Source organism: Apus apus, chromosome Z, assembly GCF_020740795.1.
Source record: "Apus apus isolate bApuApu2 chromosome Z, bApuApu2.pri.cur, whole genome shotgun sequence".
Taxonomy (NCBI): Eukaryota; Metazoa; Chordata; class Aves; order Apodiformes; family Apodidae; genus Apus; species Apus apus.
Genome location: NC_067312.1, coordinates 52,466,445 through 52,484,613, shown reverse-complemented (window position 1 = coordinate 52,484,613; position 18,169 = coordinate 52,466,445). Strand labels below are relative to the sequence as shown.

The window sequence follows — 18,169 nt, the reverse complement described above, 5'->3', positions numbered from 1 at the left end:
AGACACAACTGCTAGTAAGACTGCTGGTGTACAGCCACTCCCTGAATCTTAGTAAATTCTAATCTGCATCTGCAGCGCTCTTCAAACTGTCTGGACTAACATCCAGACACAAAAGGTACTAAAGCAATTCTGCTACACAGGAGTTAAGCTACTGTCTCTGTGATAAAAATGGTGATATAGATGTGTGAGACTATTTTTACAAGACAGACAGCTAAGGTAAGTCTTACCAGAGAAAGGCTGGAGTACAGCCCCTGTGAATGCTGGGTGAGATTAGAGAGCCAAGGAAGCAGCAGAACAGATTTTTCTGGATCAATTTGTTTAAAATTCAATCACCAGACAGAGCTCCAAGCCAGAAGATGAGCAGCAGTAAGAGCAAGTCTTCCTTTCTCTTGCTCTCCAAATCCCCACTTCACTACCCTGGTGGGAGAAAGTGTCTGCAAGATTCAGTATGGACAAGGACACAGTTCAAAAACATGCAGACAGCCTCCGCACAACAGGACTTGGTGTACGAAGCCAACACTGAATGCAAGGCAGAGTGGAACATGCAGTAGAATAGCAAAGGCTTTAACTGTACAGTGCCCTGTACTGCACTTCTAGCCTAAGATGTGCAGCTGGAGTGACAGCAGGAAACTGCACGGAACTGCTTACCCGCAGAAGCCAGTGTCCTCAGTTTTACTAGAAGTGAGATAAGCTCCTTAACAAGCCTGCTGCTCCAGTTTCATAGAGCTTTTATCTTATGTGATAAATTGGATAGGGAGGCAATTTTTGAAACTAAAGCTCGCAAGAGCTTTAAGAAAGCTTAGAGAGACAAGCAGGACAGCCTCTCAGAGACTTGGGAGCATTGCTGGCTGGTCAGTCACCAGCAACATGAAATCACTGGCAATTAAGAGAAACATTTGCTCAACACTCAATTCAAACATCCCACGTCAAAAGGGAGCAGGAGAGCTTCTTAATTCATCCAAAGTCAACACATTTTGCTGTTTAACAGATCTTTAATATCAGTAATACGGGAAATGACACCTCAGTGCACAACAGCACAGAGACTACAGTTTTGGAGGTTCTCCCATTTCAGACACAGGAAGAAAACATGAGGAAGAACATGCAATCAAACAATGATCAGCTCTAGGTACATCATGAGTTTGGTCCAAAAAACAAAAACAAAAAGATCCCCATATTGAAACAATTAATCCAATTACTGCACATAGCTTCTCTGAGTAAGGTTAAGATATTGCATTTGTAGTGTTTCCATTATGTTTTCCTTCAGCGAACCAGCGGAGCCTGCTTGAGTGAGATGAGGACTGAACGCATGCGGGACACGTCTTTTGCCTGCTTGCTAGACTTGGGATTAAAGTCACAAAGCTGAGCCACACGTTCCCACTCAGTGCCTGGAAAAATGTCTTCTGCATCATTCACAAAGGCTTCTTCAGCTGCCCTAAAAGTAATGCAATGCACCTTGTGTTAATGCCCCAACATTTAAGGCACACCTTCTCTCTTACAAGATGCAGTTTCTTGCAGCATGTTTCATGTGACCTGACAGCTGCTTGTGAACATCATGGCTTCTTAAGCTCCCACTGCCCCAACCCTGGAGATGAAAGTTGGTTGCAGTAGTATGCTATGCACAAGCAGTGCAGAGGATTGCTGTGTAAAATGTTGGAATACAGGTGCTTGGTTTTAAAAATACTTATTGAGTATTTGCCTAAGGAGCCACCACACAAACTGCCAGGAAGATACTCGTATGTAGGTATTTTATTTATGGAAAACTGCCCAAGTTGGAACTAGTTATGCCTCTGCCACTTGATGGCTTATATTGGACACCTGCCAACTGGAAATTTACAGCTCCCTGCAAGCATGTCAATGTGAGCATTTAAATCAGCCCCAAGGCCTACAGGCCACCATAAAACTATCTGCTGATTATTCCCAATGCTGTAGTGAAGCAGCATGATTCAAAAGGAATTTATGTCACGAATCCCATGCTTGTGGGTGCTATAGACTAAAGCATAACTTGGCAGAGGAGATGACTTTTCTGAGGTTAGGTCACAGGATAAATACATTTCCCCTGCTCTCACCCTAAAGAGACTTTCAGGAGGCTTTTTACATTATGCACAGGTTAGTGCCAGTGGCTTCACAGCTGTATTATTTTGGCACTGCTATGCTGCCAACAGCATTGCTTCAATGCATGGATAACACTCCAGCATCTAGTTTATGTGAACTGTGGGGCCCTGGTAGCTGCCTGAGTGCAAGAGCAGTAAGCATCAGGAGATCAAACCAAATCCATCTACTCCAACAAGCAGTACAGAAAAAGCAGTGAAGATGAGTCTCCCATGGGGGTTCAGCACTGTTCACAGGGATGGAAAGGTTACAGACACCACTGAAGACAAGGGTCACTACAACACTTCTACTTTATGTGACATGACACTTTTAAGGGGCAGTGAAGATTTTTTTACTTAACTGTTCTAGGCTGTAGCAAGGATGATTTATGTTTGTGCTTAAAGGTGAAGAGAAGAAACAAGGAGAGAAAGTTTAAGTCAGATATAGAAAATGAGAATGAGTTTAATGCAGATGATCAGCTTGCTGAACATGCACTAGTAGCTTAGTCTACACTCAAGAAACAGGCTGCCAATTTCACTCTGCAGCTCTTATACTGCACATTTGCACTGGATGTATGAAAATAAGGGTTCTATTGGAAAAATGTATTAAAATCAACTCCAGAAGACTTCAGAAAAGTCAAACACCACCTGTAAATCCAGCATGTCATAAGTCTTGATTTACATCCACCTACAGTTATAGGTAACAAATTCCACACTGGACCTTCAATAGTAATACACTCAAAGCCAAACCATGGCTCACCAATACACCTTCTAAAGGTGTCACCTTAGAATCTGTGACATGGCCATCTTTCAATTCAACTCTACAAATTAAGGGAAGAAATTAAAACACATGAACAAGTCAATAAACATTGCAATCCTCCAGTCCCACAGAGACTAGCATACTCATGGAGGCTTGAAAGTCATGGCTGTATTCTCACTGATCCACAGGCTGGAAAAATTACTACACAAAGCTGAGCCTAAATCTTCTCCCAGCAGCTAATGCTGATTTTCCATTATCAACTTCTTGTACTTTTCATCTGTTCTCTTATTAGCATCCTAATTCTATATGCACACACCTCTTCTACCCTGATTTATGACAGATGAACCCTTTCCTTTCCTTGGCTTGCAGAGCTTTACCTGCAAGCACTGCTTGAATATTTTTCCAATTACATAGGTAAATGAGCACAGGTCAGGAGCTCAATGCCTGTTGCAGAGAATGCAGACTTAAACATCATGCCTCCCTGTGGAAGCGACTAGGGCTAAACACAGCACTCATACAAGACTGCAGACACTAACCCACAAACCCAGCAAAGCATCTTGCTAAGCAGTGTTCACTGCCCTGGAGGCAACTGTAAACCCCAACATCAAATGACTAATGAAGTCATTACCAAAAGTCCAGTAGTTTGTATACTACCTGACTTGATCTGAAAGTGCTGGATGTTGTGCAGTGTATGGGATTCTTACAGGAAAACTGCACTTAATACTGCAGATCAGACTCAGTCCAAAAAGTAAAGGCTACTTACGTATCTTAGCTTATACTGCCCTGAAACATTCAGAAGTCACCTTCAGACATTCAGCACTATTTCTGATCCTCCTCATTACCTAGTTGACTAGCAAACAGAATTAGTAGTTAAGCAACATACACATAACCAATCACGTCAGCGAAGGGTTGTTTGTAGAAAGCTTCATCTGCCACCCTAGGTAGCAAGTAGTCCAACAGGCAGGCAGGCAAGCAGGCAGGAGAAAAGAGATAAGGATGAGAAGTACGGAACAGAGCTGAAGGCAGTTCTAACAAGCACATTAACCTTGTATTACCTCGACTTACTGTAACAGGAAAGCAGCTACCACATGGAATGTATCAATTAGACCACTGACTTACAGGGGCAACACAAAAGCTCTGCTAGATCCTAGAAGCTGGGACCAGCTGGTTCAGGACTAGAGTCCTGGTGTTAGCATTAGGCTAGTTCCAGTGGACAGATACTACCAGCAGCGGAGAGATCTCACCGGGCTGATGAGAATGACAAATACCTTCTGTGCAACATTTGTTAAATGGACCCTTCTCCAGAATGCATACGCTGCACTCGCCACAATGAAGCTATGGGTGTATCATCATCTCTGGTCACCAATTAGAAGTGTGCCACTCCTGTTTCCAGGTCTGGGCCCAACCAAAAGACTGTATCTCAGTGAATGGAAGCATCAAATCCATCATTTTGTAGGAAGCGTGGGCCTCCTTTCTTCCTTTAGTAAGACGGAGAGTATGCCTAGGACTTTGCTTAAGACAAATCTGCTGGCCATTTTGAGAAGAAAAATGGTGTTTCAAAAAAAAAACAGTTCATCTTGAAGTCTGTGGGTTCCCAAAGTACAAACCAGCCCCGATTATTACCTGGACAGAATGACACTGGCAACCCTAGCTCAGAAGTAGAAATCTAAGCTGTATTAAGTCAGTACTATCTTACTTTATGTAGCTGGAAGGCAAAATTCCACAGGGAACCTCTAAGAAAGTGTAAGAGCTTATTAGGCAAGAAGCCAAATCATCAGTTTCTGCCTCAGGGCCCATAATTAGACAAAACCCAATACAGACACAGCATTTAATTCTTTAATATCAGAACTGAGTCAGGGTATTTCTGAAATGCTTCCAAACTGAGCAGACAAAGGTTTTAAGATATCTAATGAAATAACTTGTAGGAAAGACTAACTAGAAGGCCACTTCCATGTGTTCTAAAGATAACAAGTAAAATTGCTAGTCTCAAGGTAGGCAATTATAGTCACTGAAGACCTGTTCACCTAGTAGCGTGTAAACAAGTGAGGAGACTAAGGCTCCTTCTAGCAACATTCAAACTTCATGTCTTAAGAAATATTCAGTAATTCTGGTTCATTGTATTAATGTTTTCTGTTGCTATTGTTGGACATTTCATCTAGATTCTAAGAAAACTCCAGGAGACAGTGTACCACTAGTGACACATTTCTTAGTAGGAGAGGCTATTTTAATGACCTGAAGGATCACTGCCTTACGACACACTAGAAGTATTTTATCCTCTCTGTCCCTCATGACCTTCATATCCAATACCATAACTCTCCAGATGGCTGCAGAAACCTTACCTGTTGCTCGCTTTTGTTTTCTGGAGCTTTTCATCTTGCCTGGCATACCACTCCTCCAACTCCTTTATTGCTTTCTCTTTCCATTCTGCTTCCTGTTTTCGTGAGTTTGCATCTGAAGATTTAAGAACTGATTTGTCAGTCACATCTGTTCCAGCTGCATCTTGCTAACATTTCAGGTGATGGCTCAGAGAGCAATCTAGTGCAGACAGTTGCTTCATCTACAGATAAGGGTAGAACTCCTGATCTAGGTCATGAGAACTCTAAATACCACGAACATTCAGATAATTAGTTAAACAGAATGCCTGCAGAACCAGGACAGTCCACTTCGGTTTAGGATAGGCATTTGTAGACTTACTCAGATTAATAAGTCTGTTGGCCTGCAAACCGTTCAAAACCAGAAACAGTCACTTTGCTATGCTAGTGCTAAGACAAAGCTCAGTGAAGTCTCTCCAACGTGAGAGATCATGGCACTCAGCATGCTTTTACACTCAGCCTACAGCTCAGGACAAGCTCATCTGCTGTAACTAGCTCAGAAGAGGAGCTCTATCCAGAATCACACTGTACAGAAGGCTCTGCCCTAAGCAAAAGGCTCCTCCCTAATGCAAGTAGAAAGCATACCAGTTTGTAGCCTCTTAAATGCAGTGACACTCACCTGTGGACAGCTTCTCATAGCTGTACTTAGTTTAGTTACTAGTCCACTAGTAAGCTATTAGGTAATATCCGTGTGACAACAGTCTCAGCAATTACAAAATGAGCAACCTTTATCCTTTGAAAAAAGTACTGATTGGTATTTGTTCACTCTCTTCTGCTAATAAAAGCTGCTCATTTTCTGTCAGCTTATTTGTAAGTAAAGGGCAGGCCACAGGAATACTCCTGAGGTTCAGAGAGCCACTTGCTTGCTGATTCCTACGCCAGTATTAAGTCTGCTTACTGGAAGACTCATCCAGACTCACTGCTCAAACTCAAGAAGCGTATTAGATTCCCAAAAGCCAGAAGCCACAGTTAAGAATTCTGCTGCTTAAGAAGCTGCCGCTAAGTTACTCACAAGAGCACTACTGCAACAAAGAACCTCCTTACCAAGTTGCTCCAGGCGCTCCTTTTGCTCTTCTCTCCACTTACGAATACTCTCTGGTTCTGACTGCAGTCGGTCAGCTTGGGATATGGCAGCATACGAGTCTGTTGGACCATTACTCTCCTTCAAGGAAGGAACAATAACAGCATTTATGTATGACAACTGAGTATTTCAGATAACTGCCTGCAAGACAGATAAAATTTAACTCGATATGAACAAAGCACATAAAACATTCATCTGATGTTACACTGCATTTCATCACAATTAACATGAAGAACTTCTTGCAATAAACTACAGAATGACTGAAGCAAATTCATACAGGACTGCCTCTAGCAAGCAGGGATCAAACACAAATTCGAGTTGACTGGCAAGTCAGTGCCAGAGATTTATGCCTGAAGAAAACAGTAGACAATACCTAGCACCTCCCTATGCAGTTGTAGGCCTAGTTCATTTCACCTTAAGTATTTGCCATGAAAGTAATTTCTTTTTTTTACAGTTTTGTACATAAGACTTTAAAGTGTTCTCTGTAATAATTACCTCAGGGACATTTGCAAACTGAACTGATATTAAAAGCCAATGTCCTTTAAAGAATTCTTAAATTCTTTAACATACAGAATTTGGATTGCTGTTTGCAATTTGGAGCACAAGAGGCATTTCAATATTTAAGCATCAAAACAGTGTAAACTGTTTGCATCTTGCCCCTCTTTGGACCTCCTGAAGCCCTCCACAAAGGAATAATGCAAAAAGAAGGAGCTAGGCTGGAGTTAGCTTCACATTCAATCCAAAACAAAATAAACTGGCTGGTTGCAGACCCAAACTAGTTATAGGTAGCTAAAACAGAAGTTACATGTAGCCCACTCAGTCTGTTCTTCTTCTTTAGGAGGAAGCTGTATCAAACAAAGCAGCTGGTCACTTAGAATTGCAAACACAAAATCAAGGTATTTCTTTTACTTTCTGTTGTATAAGGAAGCACAAAGGGCCAGTAAGATACAGTTTTCCCATCAATCTCATAGCAATGGTGAGGATATAAAAATGTTAGCAGGAGTGCAATCTGCTTCTGTCTTCACAAAGCTCAGTGTTCAATTAAAACTGTGGTCCTCCACAGCTCCTATGCTGCCCACTTCCCAAGCATTCATTTAATCAGGGCTATCCAGCCCGCTCTGATACCAGGCAATGAAATGCCTTAGCCAGACTGGTGTGAAGTTCAGATACAACACAGTGATTGCTTTAGCATACCTCATTCGTCCCTGATGATTAAAAAGCAACTATCTCCTCCTTTTGTCATCACCATGGCTGACTAACATGCTTTATGTCACTAAGTATATAATGCCTTCAGTCAGTTCCTTGTAAGACACATCTTGGTAAGACAACCAGGACACATTAATTATCCTTAAGAAACAAACAATTTAGAAAACTCTGCTTTAAACTAGGTAGTCAGAGCATGCTTTCAGTTTATTAGTCAGTGGCAAGTCAATGTTAAGCCATACCACAGAGCCTGTCAGTCTGCTTATAGCAGTTACATCCTATTAAGCCCTGTAATTCAAAATGAACCAATGCTTTAAGTTGCCTGTAAGTTCAGAGGAGGGGCACATAAAGAGCATTAACAGCTTTTTATAAGATGAGCTATCAGAACAGAAGTCCCTCTTCAGAGATGAGACAGAAGTACATTAGAGGCAAGAAATGAGAAGTATTAGTCTAAAGTTCTCAGAGGAAAACACCACATTCCAAGTACAGAATATCTCTACCTTACCTCATATGCATCTCCATTAACCACTCCGTCAACAGCACCTGCAAAGAAGTGACTGTAGTTTAGCCATTTGAGAGAAGACAGAACAGCCAGATTTACTGATTTCAGTAACTTGTATGGAAAGCTTCACTGCAGTATCTAATGTGGGAGTTACAGAAGCTAGTGTTACTTGATACTCTGCAGGGTAACAAGACACCAAGTGAGCCGTTATTCTGCAAAACCAGTAAGACAAGGTAATTCCTTCATCATGAGATGGTGCTTCAGACTACCTAGCCAGCAGAGCTGATATTGCTGAGAAGCGACTACCGACAGTGTTCTGAAGTCACTCCCATTTTCTCCTCCCTGTCTTAGAAGCTGACTACTAGACAACTGTTCTGAAGTTAAGAAGCATGACTCTCACTGTTTTAACCTCTACCTGGAAAATTAACAACCCTGCAGCCAATACTTTGTAATTATTATCCTAGTTTGGCTGCTTCCTAATTTCTGATCAGCTCAAAAGCTACAGCTAACATTCCTAGCAAAGTGTCCTTTCTGTTACCTTCTGTGAAGGTATGTTTGATACCTCTCTACTTCAGCTGCAGCATTACTCCCTCTGAAGTGACACTGGCAGGAGAGCCTCAGCAACAGGATCAGCCAGGATTCCTTGCCACAGAACCCCAAAATTTATTCTTTTCCAAACACAGCTATAAGGAACATGTCAGTTATGAGGGAAAAAAAACAACAAAACACAACTGTGTTTGTGAAACAATTAAAATCTACAGACTAGACAAAACATGCAAAGATGTTTTTAAAACTGCTACATCTCAGCAAGGCATCTCTCTGAAACAGTGATACATAACATCTGCCTGCAAGATACAACAAATCCTGTTACTACTTCTGTCTCTCACCCATAATGCTACCATGGTTAAACTTCAGTGTCTCCCACCATGTTAATACACTCTTCAATGAAAGAACAGACTGTTACAAAGTCATCTAATAGCAGGCAAAAAATCAAGTTTGCACCACCCTCTTAAATAAGACAGGTAATTAATTTAAAACTAAGAGCATTATGCTGCTTGTATCCTCTATTTCTTTGTGGGTATGTGTGGCCCAGCTTCACACTAGTGTTAATGGCACAAAGGAAGCTCTTCATACTCCTTTATCATGGAACTAGGCAAGTATTAAGTCCTTATCTAAGAGCAGTGAACAGCAATAATTAACTGTGTTACGTAGAGAACAGTGAAGTCACCAATTCAAATATGGCAGTTCAGTTGGAAGATACTAGTCTCCAAGAACATTTCTACTGCCTCCAACAGGGGAAACTCAAGTTAAAACTAGCTTTTCAGTTACAAGAACCTAGCGTTTTATAACTAGACTCCTATGTCTGAAAGATGGTAGGTAGCTACTTCGTACAACTGCTACTCCTCCGCAAGTTGCAGTAGCCAAAAGAAACTGGCTTGAGAGGCACACAAAGTTAAAAGCATCTGTCTACTTCACAGCAGCTGCCCTGCACATCACTTAACATCAGTTTGGAAACACCCTCAAAGCAGAGTTGTAGAGAGCACTGAACATTCATGGACTCAGGCAGTTACAACTACAATTAACACTTCGGCTAAATAGGTTTATGAAGACTAAAGCCCACAAAGAAAACATGCTTACACTTCACTCTCCTTCAGTTTAAGCCCATCTGCACTATGCAGGCACACTGCAGCTGTCCAACCTTGTTTTGACAGGGCTGGAATTAAAGCTAAGCTGGGGTCTGTAACTCTTACTGACATTAGCAGCTTGAATAAGCCAGGTGCTCACTCTGCCTGCCTTGGAAGAGCAGAGAGCAACTAACATGTTCACAGAGAACACGTCTCTCAAGCTGGAGACAGTTTATTGCTACAATAGCCAAGAGAGGCTACCCTTTAAATATACATAGTTCTTTTCTCCATAAGGAAATCAGCTGCTTCATGGAAGAGATGTCTTGGGAAGCACTGACTAACCAGCTAGGTGAGGCTAACAGATCTTGCAGATTCTTCGAAGAACTGTGATAACAGGATTATGGTTTCTTATTAGACAAAAAAACAAAACAAAACAAAACAACATTAATTAAGGTCTTCAGTACTCAGGCTGGTAGTCTGCTGAGGTAAAAGGAACAACATCATTGCTGAGGGCTGCAGCTGAGTTAAAACAGATGTGTTTGTCTTCAGGTTGCTTTTCTTCTGAAAAGAAACAGTCCTAATAGGCACAGAGCTAAGTGTTGCCAGAGGGCACCCAGGTCAGATTCATTAGAAGTATTACAACAAACTTTCCATCTGTTTTGAGCTCCCTAGAACTTACGATTAAGATGCAGAGTCAGCATGCTGACTGAGCATACTGCACGCAGAAGAGGAAATGGCATTGTACCAGCATGCTGACACATGCCAATACAAGTATGCTAACTGGAATCAGATAAATAGTTCTCTCATTTCAGCTCCTCAGTCTAAGTATTTGTGTAATTCAGCAAGTCTAGTAAAACTATCTGCTTGCCAGCCTTCGTATCAAAAAACAGTGCTAGTTGTGTATCAGATCTCGTCCACAGAAAAAATGTACTTTTGTACCTGACTTCCCATGGAAAAAGCCTAAATACTGTTACTGGTACCTCCTTGTTTTCATTGGACATGAACAATGATATTTCTCTACTGGTTTCAGAGTCAATCCAATCCATCACTCCATCTTGAATCTCCTAAAGTCAACACTGTACGTTTAGAACTATTCTAGTTAGTAATGATCCATACTGCTTGGTGTCTGCTTCTGAACTTAAAATAAAGGTTTATTTCTAAGGATACTGTTGCAAAAGACATGTCCAAGCATCTATAGTTTTATAACATATGCTGACAACAATGTAATAATGATCTTACTCACAGTGTTGTCCCAAAGCAGAGTCCATTTACCCAGTGTGCAATACCAAACCACACACAGAATACTTGCTTTACTCTCGTGCAGAAAGCAGGGGCTAGGTGGTAAATCCACAAAGCTAGCAGACCTTCCCTGTAACACAGGACTTCTTTTATACACCAAGAAATGAAAAATCACCTTATATCTAAGTATACTAATATAATTTGCCTACATGACTGACTCAATAGTCCTTCTCCTTCCCTTAAAGTGGTATTGCTTCTACATTTTATGATGCATACTCAGAAGGTAGGGGACTATAATATTAGAGTAGAAGGTTCTTCCAGCCAAAGGCAAGGCATTTCAGCACACTAATGAGGTAAGTTCACATAGCCAGTGCTTTTTACTATCCATTCTACTTCTTATAACTAGTACTTAAGACTAAAGACATTTGTGATTAGTATATTTTATCCAACTCCTCTTCACACCAAGATAAACTCAGTAAACACTCCCTTCCATCAGTCATGCTGACCTGTCTTTGTCACCATCAAGAGCAACTCAGATAGTTTTTAGAGTCTGGAAGGGTTCAAAGAGGATAAGCCGTATCAGCTACCTTGCATTCCCAGAAGACAACCAACAGCCAAGCTTGTCAGAAACAGACAGCTAGAGTTAGTGCCCTCCACATGTATTACAGCTTACAACACAAAGTGCTGAGTAGCCTGAAGATAAAGACAACAGTTTCACCACTTCAGTCCTACAAGTCAACTTGCTTCACAGTATGACTTCAGAGGCTTATCACAGTGATCATCAACTACTCTGAGGGCAACCACTTGGCACTGATATTGGACTCAGTACTGCTTGGCATTAAAGGAAGTTTGCTTAGCCTTGTTCACTAGCCTTTCTGAAGTCCTACTCTCAATGCACAAGAAGAGGGCCATCAGAACAGCCAGAGGGAGGACTTTGCAGAGGTAGCTCTTCTAACACAAGTCCAACCATTTCCTATTGCATAGACTAGCTCCTCGTGAGGTCCTTCTGTCCAGGTATGCTTTGGACAATGTCCTCAGGCAGGAGAAAATAACCCCAGTATCACCATACCTTAAAGCATTTTTACGGAGCTACTTTCAGCACCTCTTCTAAATAATGAGTACACTACTTCTTCATTGCTACTTTGAGCAAACTAACTAGTAGCTATAGTTAAGCAGCCGAAGGATATAACCAAGTTTAATATATTCTAGTATAAAGTTATTTCACCATGCAAGGCCTTCCCATCCTTCTTCTTTTGGGCATGCTTCCCTTTCACCTACCTCTCATTCATAAGAGGATGAGAAAGAAGAATCTTCTCTAAAGTTTTTGTTTAGATAGTCATGCAAGAAACTGAGAAATAAATACTTTTCCTAGCCATAACTCATTCTTACACCTGTGTGCAAAATAAAGATAAGCAGGTCAGGAAGAGTGATTTTTCCTGGTTTATTTCTAATCTGTTGCCACATCAAAAGCCTCACTTTCTGCTATCTGCAACAATTACACCTTCTGAAACTTCACAATAAATGGAGTATTCTCTTGTAAACAGAAAATAACTTTTTCTGCTATGAGCTTCAGAATAATGCAGTATCACCATGAGACAGTAAAAACAAGTTAAACAGAAGCCATCCCTTTATTATACCTTTTTCAGTGCTACCTGAGCATGCTCTGAAGCCTTGAGCTACTGATTGTATGGCAAACCCCAGAACAAGGCTGATCAAACAAGAAAAAGTATCAATAGCCACAAGTAAATCTGTCTGCAGTGCTAACTAGAGAGACAGGAGGAAACAACTATGTCCTAATGGTATTTTCCAGATAATTAAGTCTTCAAATGGCTGTTAAATCTGGTTTATGGACAAAGCACCAAAGCAACTGAGTTTCTTAATTCCAAAAGAGGCTCATGAGCCTTTTCAGAAGATGGACAAACATCATTCATTCAAATTCATATTAAAATGACAGAACATAAAATTGTGAAGGCAACGCTTAAGACCAGGCAGCCTACATTAAACTTATGTGTACTTCCACGATTGATAAGACACAAAACTGCCTGTCTTTGAATGCAATTCTCCATAAGAAACAACCTGACAAGTTGTCACAAGGCTTTTATATTAACATACAGGTTCTAGAAGACATACGGTGCAACCTGAACCCACCTACTCAGAAGACACAGCAAGTGAACTGCTATAACCTGAAGATCTAGTACTGTCAAACTGGACAGAATTTAAGAATTTGACTGTAAATAAATGCAGGAATTGATTTATCACTGAAAATGAGATGCCATAGAAGACCAAGTTATTAACAACTAGGCAACAACACAGTATTTCTTGACCTATTCAGTTATCTTGGTTTGAGCCAGGATCAATTTGAAACAATTTTATTTTTAGTAATTTTAGTTTTCAATTAAGTCCCTTCTAAGTAACTTGCATTTCTCTGGTTTTTGATCAAGTCAATTGCACGAACACCTAGCTTTGCAGCTCTCCAGCAGCACATACCAGTGTTCTGCTTTGACCCAGGACAGAATCAATTTTCTTTTTAGTAATTTTACTTCTCAGTTAAGTCCCTTCTGCACTTGCTGAAATTAACAGCATGTTTTCCAAACAATGTCTGCTTCTAGCACCAGTGAGGCTCGATGTTTATAGTTCTAGCTGGAGAATGGTATGCAGAACCAAGGCCACGGGTTGGTTCTGCAAAACATCTCATGCTTATGAAATAAAAGGGAGTAAAGGGGTCACACCTGCAGCCCTCCTGCAGAAAGGAGCTGACAGGACAGGTGACCCAAAATTGGTCAAAGTATTTTGTCCCATACACATCACACTTGGTGTAAAGCTGAGAGATCACAAGCGTCTTTTCATCATGGCTGGCATACTGGGAGGACCCCATCAGTTCATCTGCCTTTGATCCCCATCCCTGTGTTCCTGCAGCCAGCTCCCATCTGCTGCTGACTCCAGGAGTCCAGTCTGGGACTTTTCCAGGGCCTGTCTGCAGCCTCAGTGGTGACATGAGTGTTATTGTCAGAGAGCACGATACTGGTTTTGTACATATTTGTACATATTCCCTCATTTTCCTTTTAATCATTATTGTTTCACTAAAGTTGTGCAGTTTAGCTTCCAACCCATAAGTCTCTCTTCTTTATTCTCTTTCCATTCCCTTTCTGGGAAGGGAGAGGGGTTAACAAAGAGCATCCATCAGCTGTTTAATTGCTGGCCCAGCCTTAAACCCTGACAACAGCATGTCCTGTCTTCTGAAGCAGCCATTATGCTTCACCATTCAAGGGCAGCAAGATTAGTTTTCACATGCCCAGAGGCTTTAACAGGATGGCTATTTACATAATAAATTACCTGCTGCTTCAGGCCAGTATTCCAATCCAAACCATGCCAAAATGAAGTGATGCAGAGTGAGACATGCAAGCCTGGCAACATTCAGCCATACTCCCCATATGCACCCAGTACCCACCATTACTGCAATTACCAGAAATACACACTAATACCAGTTTCCTGATATTAACAGTTCATGGAGTTCACTACTGTCCATGTATTTGACCAATCATTTTTTTAAGAGGCTGGAAGTTAAAAACTGTTGTATGAGACACCACATTTCTTACAAGTATATTTCAGTAAGTTGGTGACTGCTTCTCACAATATTTGAAGTTAAGATCTTCAAACTTCAGTTGAGAGCTGCCTGAGTTATGACTTTTGGCTGAGTATTTGGAAAGCAAAATTATCCAACAGACCTGGAAATAGAGAGTTCAAAAAGGTTACAGTTAAAAAAAGTAAATCCACAAATCCCTGACCATGATGCTTAAGGATTTACATAAGAATTTGTATTGCTTCAGGAAGAAATCTGCATTTAACTATTAACTTCATCACAAAGCAGTTTAATAAACTAATATGCACAAGAGACTAGAGCTGTCTGGTATTTGTCAAGACACTGATCAGACAATAAGAAATCTCAAACACAGATGGTAACAGAATTCATTAGTACATCTGTCACCCTGCCTGAGCCACTGTATTTTGCACTGCTGCAGTGTGAACTTTGTAACAGGCTCTGACAGTCAGAAATGCATGTTTTGTTAGAAAATGGGACCACCAAAAGTTGACAAGCACAATCTTCTAAGCTTATTTAATAGGCTACAGCATAAAAGCAATCCCAGTACATATAAGAAAGCAAGATTACCCAGAAATCACACCTAGACTTCCCAGATCGTATTATCAGATTGTTTTATGACTCTCTTTCTAGAGAGAGCTCTACAATAACAGTTTTAAATTCCATGGCAAGTGAACTCAAATAGATTAAGAAAAAAATCTCGAAAGCAGGTTAAGAACTCCTTTTCTATAAGTACTGGACAAGTTGAGTTTCTAACAAGGAATTCCTCTGCAATAGCCACATTGCATGCACATAGAGAAGGTATGAATCTAGCTGGTTCTCCCACTCTGTGAGAAAGACCAATATCAGAACACAGAAATTAGTCCTCAAAAAGCTACTTTAATGTTCCAGAGTGTTTGAAATGCAAAGACCGTACAAGGCATAATATATGCCTGAGGCTTTCAAAAGAGGGAAGTGTCCACTGTGCCTGTTTCTGGATTATACATAGACTGCAGAAGTCATGTCTGTTATGAAAACAGGATGGTGTTCTGAGAATTACTATCCTCATGTTCCAGTGCCTGAGCAAGTTCCTCCTCTGTAGAAGGAAGTATGTAGTCAGTCTGTTCTGAACTTCACAACCCAGATGACTCTAAGGGCTGAGCTACCACTGAACAAGCACTGAAAGCAAGAAGCTTCCAATACTCAGTTTATCTAATTGGGCTTTATTACAAGAGAGACTATAAACCTGCATCCTCTTATGTAAGATATGTCAGTAATGACAGAAATCAAATAAGCTTGAATAACGAAAACTTAATCCTAAAGATGTGAACACTACTCCAGAAGTGAACGGGGGAGCAAAGCTACTGAACTTAATCCGAGGAAAAGTAGCATCTTCCTGAAGTGACAAAGGAATGTCACACAACAGCAAAATGTGTTCCTACAGACCCAGTGACACACAAATACACTATTCCAGGAGTGCTGGAATATCAGTGAAGCACAGCATCATCCTACATGCACATCCTTTCCACACAGACTTCAGTTAGAGACCCCAAACCTTTTGTAATCAGAAGTGTTAATTCAGGGCTGCTGCAGCCACTGTCAAGGCTAATTGAAAACACACGAACCTCCGGTTGCCAACCCCCTTAGCCATTCTCCTCTGAACCAAGCAGGGTGCTCTGCCGTGTCAGTTTTCTCACATTCAGGACAAAGGTTACCGGGGAACAAAGGCTAGAGGCTCACTGAAATTAAATTAAACATTAGCTCAACTGCCAGCAGACTTCAGGCCGATCCCTGCCCCTGCAGGCAGAGCACAACGCATCGGCTCAGCCTACGCGCGGCGGCCCTACCCTGCCCTGCCCTGCCGGCAGCCCCGGCAGCAGACGGGACCGGAGCTGCTCAGCAGGCTGCACCCGGGCGGCCCGGAGCCCACCCGCGCCGCCGGGCCGGGCCGGGCCGGGCCGGGCAGGAGGCGAGACGCGGGCTCCGGCCGCGGAGGCCGCGCCGGGCCGGGCCCCGCCTCCCACCCCCCCGCCCGCCGGGCTCCGCGGCGGCAAGGCCCGGGGAGCGGGCCCGCCCTCCCTGCGCGCCTACCCGGGTCGGCGCCCGGCGGGCCCTGCAGCGCCGCCGGCACCTCGCCGCTCTCCAGGATGCTGAAGCCCTCGTCGTTCTCGATGCCCGCGATCTCGTTCTCCTGCTGCGCCAGGAAAGCGGCGGCGGGGTCCTCCTCGGGGCCATCCAGCGCCCCGTTATCCGCGGGCTGCTGCCCGGCGCCCAGGAGCTCCGCGTCGGCCATGGCGGGAGCGGCGGCAGCGGCGGCGGGAGCGGCGGCAGCGGGGGCGGCCTCGGCGCCTGCGCCCGGAGCCGCGCGGGGGGGCGGGGCCGCGCCTGGGCCAATGAGATCCCGGCAGCCCGGGCGGTGAGAGCCAATCAGCGAGCAGAGAAGGCGGGGATAGCGGGGCTGCGTGGGCCGGTCCGGCTGGCCGAGCCAATCAGCGCCGAGAGCGTCGCCGCACGCGGCGGGAGCGCGAGAGCCGGGGCGGGGCGCCGCGTCGCTGCGGCCGCCGGGGCAGTTGGGGCGGGCGGGGCGGCGCGGGCGGGCGGGGCCGCTGCCGCTGCCGCTGCCGCCCACGCTCTGCCCGGGGTCCCAGCCCTGCCGGCTGCTCCGGGCTCCGGCCCTGGGACCGGGACTGGGGCGTGCCCCGGGCAGCGCCCGGCCTGCCGGGCCCCGCCGGTAGCGCCAGGCCGCTGCCCCCGCGCCAGGCAGCGAGCAGCCTCGGGTCTGCCGCAGGGGCCGGTGCTCCGCGGCGTCTGTGTCGGCCCCGCTGCCCGGGGAAGCTGTGCTGCCTCCTGCCGCAGCAGGCAGCCCTCTGCAGCATAGCCCGGACCAGGCAGGGCTGCAGCGTCGAGCCGTCCGGGTGCTGGAACCAAGAGTCACCGAAGTCCGTGCAAATACCGGGTGCTTTCCGGTGTGGTGGTGTATGGCTGCTGCCTGGGGCTGGGAAGCTTGGATTGTGGGGACTTCACGTATTATACTGATCCTATATTGGCACAGGTGTTTATTGGGAAGGAAATGCTTTCTGATACACATTTTTTGAGAAAGTTACTTCCCATCAGTTTCTGTACCGAGTTTGTCGTACAGATCTGTAAAGATCTTACTGGCACAGTAGGGAGTAAGGAGAGGGGAAAATAACGGTGTAAACTGGTACAGTTGCTGCAAGAGACACTTTCTAAACCCCACTTTGCTGTTGCCCTCAAGCCTGTGTGTGTTTCATGGTACATTAGAGATGTGCTGTTCAGGTTTGCATTATAATCCCATCCAAACGTGTTTCAGGATGTGGCCACATCAGCAAGTGTAACTTTGCAAGTCGGTTGTTCCTATGTGAGTTTAGTAGTGTGAGATAAACAGCATCACGAGTCAAACTTTTTTTTCCTCCTCTCTCAACAAAAATTGCTAGAGAAAAAAAAAAGAGGGAGCAATCTCATGCTTTGTGACACAAGCTCTCTTCATCTCACCTAGTTGATTAGAAGACGTGCTGGGTTTCTCCTGTGAAAACTTGGACTCCAGTATGGCAGAAATCTGGACTTCCCAGAATTTTCTCTTCTCAGAGAAACACAGCAAAGGTGTTTATTTTTAATAACCTCCAGCAGCCACAGGAACAGTAAGGACTTAAAAATAACAGCAGTCAACAGGCCTATAATTCGCAACAGGAGAATGTAAAAATG

The 18,169-nt window shown here is 43.6% G+C and overlaps 1 protein-coding gene across 3 annotated transcripts; it reads right to left on the bottom strand.

The window, feature by feature from the left end:
• Positions 1–972: 972 nt before the first annotated feature.
• CLTA (clathrin light chain A) lies at positions 973–16,798 on the bottom strand. Of its 3 annotated transcripts, XM_051643041.1 has the most exons (7): positions 16,538–16,798; positions 8,009–8,046; positions 6,264–6,381; positions 5,187–5,298; positions 3,731–3,784; positions 2,450–2,485; positions 973–1,432 (listed from the first exon to the last, which is right to left on the bottom strand). In XM_051643041.1, exons 1-7 carry the CDS (start codon positions 16,737–16,739, stop codon positions 1,261–1,263), a joined length of 732 nt encoding a protein of 243 aa, XP_051499001.1. In that variant the 5' UTR covers positions 16,740–16,798; the 3' UTR covers positions 973–1,260. The 3 variants fall into 3 exon arrangements, with proteins under 3 accessions (XP_051499001.1, XP_051499002.1, XP_051499003.1); XM_051643042.1 differs by lacking the exon at positions 2,450–2,485; XM_051643043.1 differs by lacking the exons at positions 2,450–2,485; positions 3,731–3,784.
• Positions 16,799–18,169: the final 1,371 nt, after the last annotated feature.